General features: G+C 38.8%; 1 protein-coding gene and 1 long non-coding RNA gene across 3 annotated transcripts; both read right to left on the bottom strand.

Moving 5' to 3' along the window:
* Nucleotides 1-1,403: 1,403 nt before the first annotated feature.
* Nucleotides 1,404-2,811, bottom strand: LOC112184785. The gene is made up of 4 exons (XR_005805220.1): nt 2,759-2,811; nt 1,933-2,013; nt 1,643-1,740; nt 1,404-1,445 (listed from the first exon to the last, which is right to left on the bottom strand). It is a non-coding gene; the product is annotated as an uncharacterized LOC112184785 (long non-coding RNA).
* Nucleotides 2,812-9,290: 6,479 nt separating this feature from the next.
* LOC112184784 (probable lipid-A-disaccharide synthase, mitochondrial) lies at nt 9,291-13,693 on the bottom strand. 2 transcript variants are annotated; one of them, XM_024323026.2, is made up of 9 exons: nt 13,549-13,693; nt 12,717-12,970; nt 12,340-12,439; nt 12,089-12,194; nt 11,783-12,006; nt 11,530-11,602; nt 10,767-11,005; nt 9,903-10,129; nt 9,291-9,767 (listed from the first exon to the last, which is right to left on the bottom strand). In XM_024323026.2, exons 2-9 carry the CDS (start codon nt 12,950-12,952, stop codon nt 9,566-9,568), a joined length of 1,407 nt encoding a protein of 468 aa, XP_024178794.1. In that variant the 5' UTR covers nt 12,953-12,970; nt 13,549-13,693; the 3' UTR covers nt 9,291-9,565. The 2 variants fall into 2 exon arrangements, with proteins under 2 accessions (XP_024178794.1, XP_024178795.1); XM_024323027.2 differs by having other exon boundaries at nt 9,295-9,755.
* Between the last annotated feature and the right edge of the window lie 655 nt (nt 13,694-14,348).

Consider the following 14,348-nt stretch of genomic DNA (forward strand, 5'->3'; position numbering starts at 1 on the left):
CACACACACATATCACACACACACACACATATATATATATATATATATATATATATATATCCCACGACCTATTCTCCTTGGGGGGGAGAACATAGCAACAGCGCCGCACCCATCCCCTTTCTCTCTAACACCAAACCAACCACCCCATATTCATCTCTTCTTCTTCCCACTGAAACTCACCACCACCAACCCATTTTCTATAATTTCTTCACTACTCCACCACTAATTATCATCAATTTCACAAGATTCAAAGGGAAGCCCAAGCATCAAAATCTTCATCAAATCAAATTTGGGTAAAAGTGGGGAGCCATAATTCAAGTCTAGCCATAATTGCTTTATAGCAATTTGTGGCTTGTTCTCGTTACTCCTACTTTTCTTCACTTTGTTCCTTTTTAAATTATGTATATTGATGTTTGTTTAATGATGGGTAGTGAGTAGATTTGTTGTTGGGGGCTAGGGTTGTGTGCCCTAGTCCAAATCTTATGTAAAAGATGCTTATTTTAATGTAATGATGCAATTTTCATATGATGGATGCTTATATATATTTTTGTTGGGTTAAAATGCATGTTTAGGAGCCTAGTCAACTCTAGGGTTTGTATTTTGAGCATGTCTATGATGGAGTTAGAGGCTTGACCATCTCTAATTCCTAAGCTAGAAACCTTCAATTTCGTATTCGAGGGGTTATAAGCATGGTAATTTACACCCGTTGCGTGAATGCTCGGGCGGGTTGCTTAGTAGTCTAATTGCTCGATCCTTAGGCCTCTTGATGTGAATTAGAGACCCTTGAACCGGCTCTAATTCATGCCAAGTCAGTTCCTACGACCCTTGAACCAGAGTAGGAATACCATGAAAGGGAATTTCAGTCCTTGAGCCTTGAACCGCCTTGGATACGACTACCGCCAAAGTAGGAAATTTGCATCTACATTAGATTAGATTCCGATACATGAGATTTGGGTGAAGGAACCTCCCTAGCACCCGACATTCTCATTATATTGTTCACATTTTTCTAGTTCAATTTCCTTGCATTTTTATTAATTGCTTTGCATTTTATTACTTTTTGTTAAGTTCAAATCAACTCTCAAACATTAAATCAATCGACTCATTTGTGTATACCCATCTTGAGGCTACAAGTTAGTGACTTTGAATAGGCTTGGTGTGAGCTAAGCCGAGCATTGCCAAGGCTTGGTGCCTTGATTCTTTATAGTTTTTATTTTACTTTTTTTTTTCTTGTGTGCTTTTAGTATCCTACCGCCAATTATCTTGGTTATGTCCAACACCTAATCCCCGAGGTACGATAAACTAAGGTCCAAATACTTCCTTTACTTGATATGATTCGTACGCTTGTGAGAGCATATGCATCAAGTCATAAAGGCAAGCCTCATGGTCCGGACCATCTAGAATGTAGTCCCCTGCAAAACTTGAATTTCATTCACTTTGGTAGTTATCTGGAAAAAGGCATAGCAAATACTATTAGGAGAAAAACTTCAAAATAATTGTGAAAACTATAGAATGGCAAGGAGGAACATAAAACATTATTTCAGCATGTAGTACGGTATAAGTGCAAGTATGGTACCATATAGTAATCATAGAGAATGACATGGAGCTAGAATGGCACAACAAATACAAAAAGCATTGCACTTACAGTGTAGCAAACGAAGAGTTTCACAAAATATGCAATTATTGCAAGTGAATCCCAAAATTTCCAGCTCCAGTGTTTGAAATGCCTAGCCATGGTGCCATCTGCTCATAACCAATTGAAAATAAAGTCATTATACCTCTTTACAGGGAAGGGGGAAAAAAGCACTATTTAGTACCAATTAGATTGCACACTAATCTAGAATTCCCTTTACTTAAGGATTGCTAAAATCAAAATCAAACTTTGCATTAACCAGAGTTAAAAAAAATGGAATGACTTGTACCATTATTACTAACTCGAACACTTAGTACCACTACTGAGTCAAATATAGGCCATGAATAGAGACATAACCCTCTCCCAATTTAGCTTTAGTAGCCCTGAAAAGAATGAATAGGAAAGGGATAAGAAAATAACAGAGTAGGAACTAAGTTAGTGTTCCTACAAAACACAACCTTCAGGAACCCTTGAATGAGGTTTCTAGAGAACTGAATTTCAAATTACAGTCTTCCTTGCCCTCCCCTCTTTAATCTTTTCTAACAAAACTCCAACTATAAGAAAAAGAAGTAAAATTAATGAAAAATATCATCTCTAATTATGTTTAACCATATAACTTATATGGCATGATCAACATGGGAGGGTGATATTCACCCGAGCTACAAATGCATTCTTTGCACTAGCAGACCAATCCAATCAATCAAATGAAGTAATATTTCACCTTTGTACCCATTAATAAGGATGAGCAACATACAAACACAACACTAAACTTAATGACCTGCAACCTAAGACCAAATAGAGTTCTCTCAAAAGACCAAACTAGCAGCACAAGTGGTCCAGAAACAATGAATGGTTTTGAAAAACAATACTTAAAAGAAAATAGAAGTAAACATTACAATCCGATCGATGCTGCTTTCTCCTCCAAAATCAAGTAAATCAAAACTTCAATTTACCGTAATCCCAAATCATACAACACCCAGGTTTCTCAAAAACGCATAAACAAAATTCCATTAGAATTAAAATTCAAGATCTGGAACATGCAAGCTTAAAGACTGAAGCTTTAAAAACATAGAGACAAGATCAACAAGTTGGTGGAAACAGAAGCTAAACCCTAACTAATTTGCATACCAGTGGAAGACGAAGAGCCCGTACAGGACTTGGACAGATTTGCTTTTGACCAATCGTCTTTCCGCACTGCCCCCGCCATCTCCACCGATCCATAAACGACTAGCTCTAAGCCGATCTCCACCGATCTTGTCGCTTAGAGCTGCTAGTTTATGGATCTGCGGGATAGGCTCTGGATCTATCAGATCGCCTCTTCTCTTTTTTCTCTTCGTTTCTGTAATACGCCTCTCTAACCACCCCGACGCCCTATTTCTTCTAGGGCTGACGGCTGAGTAAGTGAGGAACACAGTATCCTTTTTAAGGGAATAATAAAATTAAAAAACACTAATTTTATTATGATATTAATACTATATCAAACGGGGACCCATGCCATGAGTTTATTACTTATTTTATCTTCATATTTCACACTGTTTTAGTGGGTTTGAGGAATTAACTGAATTAAATATACAAAAGAGATGTGTACTGTGCTTCATAGCCACTGTTATCAGAGTGAGACCACAAAATCTCCCACTGATAAATTGCAACGGTGTGATCCTATTCCAAACACCACTGATGATTTATGGTGGCCAATAAAGAATAGTGGCTAAGCAGGTGCTATTGGGAAAATTTCTAGTAGTGAATAGAGGGAACAATGTTATGATTCTACACTATGTACATAGATAAGGGAAAAAAAAATTCTTCTTCTTTTGTCTATTGTCAAATAAACATATTCTGACCTAGCTGCTCTCTGTTGAAAACATTTCTTTGACAAAATCTTTCAAATCATCCAAACTTGATAGCTAATGCCATTCCTGGTCTTGTGGCTGCTTGCTTCCTCTTGGCATACGCTGTCGACTTGACAGTAGGACCGTCTCCGGCACTGTTTTGGTCACCGCCTGCATCGGTGAAGTGGATCGATGGATTTCGACCAAACCTGCCTTATGACCTCTGATTTTGCGAACCGATGTACAAAGACGAGGACGGACGTGGTGGGGATATCTTGGGTGAGCCTGCTGGTGGTGAGATTGATGATTTTGGTGATGATGGTCGTGCAAAGGTGGAGGAGACTATGACAGGCTTCTGGTCTCGTGCGGCTGGTGTCGGGACTTGAGCCTCACCCTTGGATTCTCATACTGGTCTAGGTGTGAGGGGGAGCAGCTCAGCTGCGTTAGCTCTTTCATCGGTGACGCTGGCTATGAATGATGGTGTTAGGTTGTGGTTGAAAGACGAGGATGCTGGTGGTTGTGGTGTCCTTCGATCTTTGTATGCAAGCGGTGTCGTTAACTGGTTTGGTCCTCTCGGTGGAGGGGGCTGTTGCGGCAGTGGTGTTGCCCATGTTGGTGTTGTTGGTGAACGGGAGGAGGGTGGGGTGCCCTTAGCAATTACTACTTGGGCCATCTGGGCTTTGTTTTGGCCTCTAGGCTGTGCTTGGGTGGGTTGGACTTAGTGTTTTGGGTCCTGGGCCTCTTTAGTTAGGGGAGTGATGGATGATTTGTCATCCTCTAACCCAAATTTTTCTTAATTTCATTTGGGTCGCAAAATCTAGTAGTTACATTTATATAACTTGCTTTTGAGCTTTTAGGTTTTGTTAGAATAAAAGTGCGTAAATTTCCTTAAAAGGTAGGTGTACCTGGGAGTGCGAGGTTCTGTTTTATTAGAATATGTCATTTGTATGTCTTAAAGGACAGCTCTTTCTGTCGGCCCCTCAGGGGTGTGTCGTTTCTGGTACTGCTTGCTGAATTATAAAATTGGCTGACCTTATTCGATTAAAAAAAAAAACATTAATTCCTTAATCGGAGAACAACAACAGTAATAGCCCAAAAAGAAAGCCAGCGATTATTTTTTTTTTAGAAGAAAAGAAAATTCATTAATCCAAAATATTACAACCAGCGGTTACAGATACCGTGAGCCGATAGGGGCTCAACTCTAACCACAATCACCCTTTCTTCCGGGCTACAGACGATCAACCTATCCCAGGAGTCACGATACATCCTTATTGCCCACCTCAAGAATAGACTATCCCCTTCCAACTCCATATACCAAAACCGCCAGTATATGAGTAGGGGCATCTCCCCATTACATTGATAACAAGAAAACATCGACATTAAAACAACTAGTCCCTGGATATGACACCATAACAATGGCACAACCATGAAACCAAGATAGACAAACCCTCGCTCAAATGAGGAAGGACTTATTAGACCTAACCAAAAACCAAAAGTTAAAAACCTAACAATGAAAAGTAATAGACTGCCGCGAACCGTTTTCCTGTCCCTTAGATTCAACTCCAGCATCTCGGAAACCGCCATATGAAGTCAGAAACCTACAAGGTTGGCTATCTCGAAACCAGCTGCTTGTATGCTCAACGAGAACACCAAACCACGCTGCTCCAACAATTTCGTTATAGTCCGCCACTGAGCAACAGACAACTTTGTGGTCGACTCCAAGTCTTGGAACTCAGGTCGACAACACAGTCCCCCACCGGCGTCGAGGCCCCACGCATCTGCATCGCAGCCCCGCTTCACCATTGAACCGGTCTGAGAGAAAGCGAAAACCAGATACTACCCATAAAACCCGACCACCAACTTTCACTAACCAAACACCATCCCGTCCGGCCACACCCATCATACACCGACTAGGCGGGAAGCCGACGTCAGTGAGAGGGCGCCGCCGGACAGGCAGCAAAAACCCTTTTTTTTCCAACCTTAATCTCCCCTAGAAAGCCAGAGATTAAAGACGACAGGGAAAAAAAAAAACTCAAACAACAAAAATCTAGCCAAGAAAACATAACCATCGTGACATCACCGCTGTGAACACCATTGCACCAGCAAGTACAGCGAGACAACCAATCCATGAAGCTTGGGAGACAACTACCACAATCTTATACAAAGGGCACCTAAAGAGCTTACTTCCGGAGTCCATACACATAGATGAGATTCGTCAAATATTGATTCGCAACCCCACCAGAGAACCACCAGATAAACTAGAAAAACCAAAAGAAAAGGAAAACGATCGATATGGATCAGAAATGGATCAAAAGACAGCAACCAAATTAAAGGTTGAACAGCCCTTGTTGCACTGTGGGTACATGTCTTTGTGCACTAGCGAGTAGCCACTTAATATGAGCTCTACAGTGCGAAAAATGGTGGCAATGGCCGAAGACCATAGATGAAAGTAGTTGAAATCAACAATGCTGAAGGAAAGATTTAGATTTGGAATAGGGAGGCTATAGGAAGAAGTGCTTTGGATGATTGATGGTGATTCAGAAAAAATAAAGACCCAACAATGAAAAAAACCAAACGTGAGAGGCATAAAAGAAAGAGAGAGGTAAGGAGCCTCAGATCCTGGTCTGAAATCAAGCAGAACCCCATGAAGGGTAGATGATCGATGCGACTGATCTCTTCCAAAGAGAATACCCAGAGCGAGGGGCTTGTAAAGTACGTGACATGTATAAATTGCAGTTTTCTTTTTCAATATTTTTATAATATGCGTCTTATATGCATACTTTTTCATTAAAATTCATCAAGAAAATAAGAAGTCTATACTAGGAACGAAGTTTTTGATCATCCAAGTTTTTTTTTGTCATATTCATGGCTAGCTAGGCAATGGAGTAATTATCGAATATGAGACCTAGAAGAGCTCTGCTACGTTTGGGAGCGCGCCGGCATCTCTGCACCTTCCTCCATCCTCCATGGAGCACTGTCCCGCCGTCCTCATCGATGTTGGGTAAACCAAAGCCGGCTTCTGCCGTGTTTTCTTCTTCGTTTTCTTCCTCTACATCACTTGGGCTGAGCATCGATGGCTTTAGATCGCGGCTGGGATCGCGATTGGTGCCTTTTCCTTTGGCTTCTGATTCATCCATTGCTACCGAGGGTACCTGGCTTGCGCGCTGCATCTTTCCTCCCTTTGGTGATGGTGTGAATGGCGATGACCTCTATTTGACGTGGTTTGCTGACCGTGGCTATGGCGTCTGCCAATGGACTAGTTGAATGTAAGGATGGCTTTCTGCCTTCGTCTCGGCGACGTCTCCTGCGGTGGTGGTGTAGTGATACCACTGAGTGCCCGTTGGATCTGGCAAGCGATGTAGGCGCTGGGTTCAGTTAATGATCCTGCTGCGTCCGATGGCGTTGGCTACTGTGGAGGCAGCATGATTTTCGATGGCCAGCAGTCGGGAGGTAACCTTGGTGGAGGCTGCTAAGGTTTCTCCTGATTATTCGCGGTGTTATTTTTATTCTTCGGGGCTCTACTTGTCTCTGTTTGGGCTTAATCCTAGAAGGTGGATGTACTAGGAGATTACTAGTTTGGTTTGCGCTTTTAGTTAGGATTGGCTTTGTAGTACATAGTTTATATGGAACGGTTCTTTCTACCTCCCCCATAGAAGGGGATCGTTTCTGTACTGCTTGCTGATTGATGATCTCTTCTACTAAAAAAAAAGAAGAAGGCTAGCTAGGCAGCCTGTTCTTAAATGAAATGTTTAGAATAATACATGTTTCTTGTATATTGACGATCACGTACGCCTACACACTATCTTTATAATAAAGTACATGCTTTCTCCATTTGTCTTATCGTATATATGTAATTGATACATTATGATCATTGTCTGATCTTAAATCCGCCGTTGCGTGCATAATGGTGTCGTCTGGTTGCTCCTACACCTTCGCTTACGGGGATCTGCATCGCGTTATCCGGCTACAACCTCTTTGATATCGATTTGCAGCTCCTTCAATTACTTGGTATTCATTTGCCTTTCCTTGAGGAATTTTATTTTTTTTAATATCCTCGTAGTTTACATACTTCTCACCATGCACTTCTTCAACCAGAATTGATACAAACATAATTAGGCACAAAACACTTATTGCCTTGAACACGACTGCCATGATTTACTATTTGTTTTAGTTATGGATGGAAAAATGTTAATTTTTTTAATTTAATATATAAGCACATCTTTGGTCTAAAAATAGGCACAAATCGAAGATTTAGAAGTGAGATTTAAAATTTGTTATTGCCTATTGGCCTTGATTGAAACCTCTTGCTACCAATATCCTAAATATATCGCCACGGTTGAAACGTATTTGCTAGGTTAAGATATTGCCTATTGGTATGGCCTGAACTTTGCTAGGTTTTGTTGTTACGAAAAGTCTAATATTAGGCTAAGATGATCTAGAGCCTTTGCCTATTGCATGGCCTCACATTGCATATAAACATTGCTTTGGATGATCATATATACTGAATCTCACGCTCGTCAAGGAATACACAGAAGTATGCTTTCAATTTTGTGGATTAGAGAAACATTGTAATTTAGTACTTACGTAATAAAAGGAAGTTAATTATGTGCTAGTTTCTAACAAAACCTCTTACATTATCATTCATGAAAGCTATCTAGTTCATTATAAGTTGAAAATGAAGGACATCTAACTAAACATCACCAACAATAGAGGGAACAACGTTTCATAACAACTAGACCCATCTAACTTTTTTTTAAAAATCTGTGACCCCTCTCATTCACATTTGATAACATAGCTAGAATCAATCAAACTAAAAATAAAATTGGGCAAATAAACAAAAGCAAATGCTAACAACAAAACAAAAAATATATGAAACAAACTAAATGCGATCGGAAAATATATATAAAATTCAAGCACGCATCAGCTTAGCTAGCTAGCTCCAATTGTCTCAGTGTCCCAGTACGACCACATGATTTTGCTCATCAATTTGACCTGGTGCTTCATTTCTTTGCGTGAAAGTCACTGCAACCTTGTTCACAATCTTGTATGTGTCATCGACATCGTGATCCGCAAATTCATCACTGGCATCTTCACGGCATTGGTCACCTTTGTTTGGCTCATTATGGTCACAGCCTTCGGTGTGAGCCTCGGTGACTTTGATACAGCACAGGCTGATGAAGAGAGTAACTAGGCAGAACAGAAGCACTCCTCTTGACACAGCCATTCTTAATGTGCAACAAGGAGGCTCGTCAAGCTTTTTTGAGCTGGAAGGTGTGTGTAAACTTTCGGATTCGGGGTGAGTATTTGATGAGTTTAAATTGATACTGTAGAATGGGAGTGATGGAGTTTGGGATTTTAAAGAGTGCTGTTTACTATAATAAGCTGTGATTTGCTTTGAGGGCTTGAGAAGTTTGTTTTAGTTGAGCTAGTCTTGCGGCTTAGCCTGCATATGAAGGGGAAGACTGCCCTATATGTCAGCCTCGTGATGTGCATCATGGATTTGCAAAAAGCCGACATGTAATGCTTGCATGACTTGTCTCAGATTTGGTACCAAATTTAAGCAAAAAGTAGATACGGTCCATAAAATTCGGTAACCTAATGAGAAGAATCAGTACACTGATTGTCTAGCTAAGTTCTGTTTCATTGATTCGGTAGGTAGTTGTGTTCATACATATACTAAAAGAAAACCAAGAAGGCCAAAGCTAATCTTACAAAATGATGGTAGTCAGCTGTGTTCATACATATACGTATATACATACAACTTTCATTTCTTAAATGTGTGGAAAAGTTTTGTATGGTATTTTTGTTATATAAACAAATCAAATGCTAGTCCAGACTAATCAAATATCAAAATTTCCAAAATAAATAAATACATTGTATTACACTATGATTTGCCTTTTATTTCATTTTACAGTCAGATGGTCAACTTTAAATTTGCAATTGGATGCTGTATAACCAGGTTTAGTACATACCATGTCAACCCTGCACACCTAACAATGAAGGAAATGACCCAGGATATTTGCAAAGGAGAATTAGAGTGAAGACCCAACACCCAAGTTCACTGGCCATACATTTCAAAAACATGTTTTTACTCAAAAATGGCAACTCAATATGGCTTCAGATGGCACAGTATTGCAGATGCTGCTATCATACTCGGTGTGTAATGGGGAAACCTCCATCTTTGATGCGGCTCTTCCAAGTTATCTAAGTTTCCAGGTGAAGCACACAGAAGTCGGGTAACCTTTTCAGCAGCAACAATTTGTTTTTCTCGGAGGCCATCGTCATGTATCAATTTCCTGTGGTGGATCCTAAACTTGGTTCATATGTGTATTATGGAAAATAAGAACCTCTGAGATTATAGATTCCCAGTATTTCAATACAAACCTTAAACCAAAGAAAAGAGGTCAGGCATATGTTCTGAATGAAATGTCAATAAAACTTACGATGTTAATGAGGCTAGCTTTGCTGGAGTGCATACTTGAAACAGTGCTTCAGGTATGATAGCTGAATCCAACAAGATATTTGGGAGGGAGATGTAAGATATCTTGGCTTTATAGCGAATAATCCACTCAGTTAGGAAATGAGCTCGATAAGCAACTACACATGGTAGCCGTGCAAGCTGCAACTCCAAAGCAACTGTTCCAGAAGCACATAATGCAACACTACTTGCCTGCAAAAATTGCACCTCAAATAATGTAGAATAGACATATTTAAACAAGATAGAGAAATTCAAACTACAGGGTCTCAAAACTTGGTTTCAGACAAGATCCATGCCTTGTTGGATGCTCATGTTAAGCATATAACTAGTTACCAAAAAGAAGTACTAACTTCACATTTGCCAATAGACTGGGAGAAGTAAGAGAATACACCCACCACCCAAACACAGATAGATAAGAGCATATCTAAATTTCTAATGATCAATATATGTAAAGTTATAAACCCCTCACCTCTTTATCCAACACATAAGCTGATTGCTATAAAGGATAGTACCAGATTACCAGTATAGATGATCAATAATTTCTAATTTAAATCTCTTAATAATAAATTATTTATCAGGTGCAGCAAACATTACTGCCTACTTGATTACTTATACAGTTATACACTCTAAACATGAAACAAATTTTCTTATAAGGACCATCCTTCCATATGTTTTGGCTAAAGCCAAGATTAGACCTATTAAATTACACCAAAATGTGACAGGAAAGGCTATTCTTTGATTTGCATCCACTGAAACCAACAGGTCAAACTGTTAATGCATATCTTAACAAATGAGTATTATATCATCCACAGGATTTGTTTTTCCTTACGCTGAATGCATCATATTTCTGGTGCAGAGATCCTCCTGGAATCAATATAGCAGGCACAGGCCACTTGTTGGTAAATCTAGTGACATAGTCCTTCACATGCTGATTTGTAGCGACATGGATCACTGGTACCAACTCAGGAAAGGAGACTTTTAATAGTTCGATGGTATTTGCAAAGAGAGAAAGCATTCTGGTGACCTCCTGTAATCTGCTTCCAGGAAGCAAGGAAATGATTGGGGCTCCTTTGCAAAATAAAATTCACAAATATTAGGTTTTTAATATTGACAGAGACATACAGCCCCCTCCCACACTCACTGTATACAAGTGTGTGTAAATAGAGTCAATGGAGAAACAAATTATCAGACAAGATATGATCTTAAATTTTCTTGTTCATCCTTTTTTTTTTTTTTTTTGAGAATATGATCTTGAATTCTTGATACTATATATTCCTGAAAAATGATATGGAACTTCTCATTCCACACTTATAATTTTTTTTTTTAAAAGAAGAAATAAATAAAAAACTATCAAGTATCAACAGATGTCAACCTTGAAGGCCCCTGGGCATGTTCTCAAGTGATAAAGGAGAAGGAGGCGTTGGGGTTGTTCTTATGTTCAAGTTTGCCAATAATGTAAGAGGATAGATGAAGAATAAAAGAAGGAAAAACAATTCAACAGTGACAGTGTGCATTGTGCATATTCAACTACTCTCAGGTATCACATACAATATTAAAACTTTATTATGAAAATTAACTTCATTAAATCTTACCTGCAGGTATTGCATGATTTCTTCTGAAAATTTCTGAGTTTCCTTCTATTTTCCATTCATGTGGTAAAGTATCCTTGCAGACACAATATCATGTATTAGTACTAATCTACAAATGAAGTTAACTTGAACAGCATTTGTAGTTGTATACTAATTGTTTATGTTTTCCTCTCAGCCTTTTGCAATGAGAAGATCGAAAAAGGGATCTGCTACATCCAGTACATTTATCATAAGAAGAAAGAAGACAAAGGCATACCAAATTCAACTCCCACACATCCTCTAGAATAGGGTGGCCAACAAAGGTTGCAACCAATCCATTTGATCTGCAAACTTCTTCTTCATTCGGAAGTATACACAGAATATGATCCACAAATCCAGCTAAGCCTCTGAGTCTTGCTTCACCCCCTTTCCAAGCCCAGAATGATGGTGCTACATAATGGAAGTGTACTGGAATCTCGAAGCTTTTTTGATTGTATCTAGCTGCAAAAAGCATGATCCCACTTTCCAAACCATGCATATCACTAAAGGATGACTAGAACTCCAAGAAGGTGGTTTATATTACCCCGTAACTGCTTTAGAAGACGGAAAGAGAATCCCTTGGAATCCACTGTTACAACAACATGAGGTTGAAACAGAAGAGCAGCTTCTAATGTCTCCTGCAACTTCAGCTGACAAAGATGTTCCAGAATTAAAACCTTGGCCAAGTAAGATGCCAGGATGCACCCATCCTTGTAACAATAGATTCTATGAAAAATAAAAAGATTAAAAGATGCAAATTATAATACACTCGGATAATATCTATATCATACTCACTCTGAGTTTATTTAGATGAGGCAATAACTCCAACAATCCCATCACTGCAATATCCTCCATAGGAAATACAGATTTTAATCCTTGATTGGACATCATAGTCCTGAACAATATGGAGAGGGTGAGACAAAAAATACCTCCAATATAGTCAGAGAGGTGGAACAACAAAATTTAGGAAAAGCAAAGTTTTTAACAAAGTGCACAAGTACCATCTCTATGAAGATTTCTTGAATTAATAAAAGAAACTGACACAGTTGATTAAACACAAAGCCAATCTTCAACCAACTAAATTGAAGCTACTAAAATAACCACATGAAAAGGATCTCCAAAGAGCATCACTTTTAACTTTTGATAAGACTGCAGGGAAAGCGAAAGCTTACCCTCCAACACCAGAAAAGCGGACTGGAACAGGAGAGAGCTTCTTTAGAGATGCCATCAGACGAAAGCCAATGGTGTCGCCAGAAACCTCTCCAGAAACTATGAAGACCCTCAGCTCCCCATCTTTAGCAGCCATGTCTAATACACGTCTGCTTGAGGCTGATGTGTATCTTCTCATCAACCTTGAGCATCCAACAATATTCCCACCATCCACATTCCATATTTTTCTGAACCACATACCGAATATCTAAGCATCCTGGTTCATGGCGACAAGAAAAGAAGTTCGTTAACAACAGTCTTATGAGCCCACAAACGCAAAGTTACTCGAATCATAACTATCCAACTGAAATATAGTTTCTTTATCTTTCTCTTATCAAATTCATGTCCTTGATGTAAATAATCTTTAACTTCAATCATTCGATACTGATATCAGGTCAAATGAAATGCAGTGAAAGCACTACACTAACAATCCCAATCCTAACCGTTTTCCAAAAGCAACTTTTCAGAGTGCAAACCTATAAATTACCGAACTTGGTAAGGCAGAATCAGAAAACTAAGTACAAAATGAATGTAACTGAGCTTATGGGTGTGGAAATTAAAAGTTCAGTATATGCACGAGGCATTCAGCTTCTATAAGAACTTATTTAGACGGAAGTGTAATCATTAGAACCCAACAGAGACATGCTGTTCATCAAGCAGTAAGATTTACATATCGAATCTAACACCCAACACCCAAAAGCAAAAATGACCCAGTAATATTGTTCGTCATGTAAGCTGAGACTTCTAAGATTAAAAGGCAGAAAAGGACTGCAAAGTTACAGAGGAGACACTTACAGTTGAGTAGGGGAAGGACTGGAAGAAGGAGAGCAGAAGGTCTCGGCTGGCTGCTCAAATTGTTCGATATATTTTTTTTTTCTGGGCTTAGCACACACATTGGGCCAATTTGATTAAAAAAAAAAAAAGCTGCCCAATATTCAATATCAGAAACTGTGTATCTGTTATTTTTCCAAAGGTTTTATAGCCAATGTGATAGAAAGATACATTGGGTTTCATGGGAGAAGATGTGTCGCCCAAAGATGGAGGGATATGGAGGTTGATACAACAGTCGGACCCTTTAATTGCACGTGTGTTAAAGGCAGAGTACTTTCCTAATTGTTCTTTTTTTTTCTTTTTTTTTCGAAAAGTCCTAATTGTTCTTTCATGGAGGCAGATTTGAAGAAGGGTGCTTCGTATACTTGGCGTAGTATCATGGCTAGTAGGGAGCAAGGTTTCAAATTTCGGTTTCGGTTTCGATTTCGGTACTTCAAATTTAAAGAAATTTCGGAGAAAGTTTCGATTTCGGTGGAAATTTCGGTTAAAAATAAAGAAATCACATTAATTGCATGTATAAAATGATATTTTTGAATGAAACTTTTACATAGACTAAACTAACCTATAATAAACCTATTTACAATGTAAACTCTCTAAAATTATACATAAATAATAGAATTGTGATATTTAATATGGACGAGACGACGAGTAATTAACTAAAACTGTAGTAAGTTGCTAAACACTATCTATAATTCTATATGTAATTATAAATGTTCTGTATATTGATAATATGAATGTGATTTACTTTTTTTTTTTTATGGCTG

This window comes from Rosa chinensis, chromosome 2, assembly GCF_002994745.2.
Source record: "Rosa chinensis cultivar Old Blush chromosome 2, RchiOBHm-V2, whole genome shotgun sequence".
NCBI lineage: Eukaryota > Viridiplantae > Streptophyta > Magnoliopsida > Rosales > Rosaceae > Rosa > Rosa chinensis.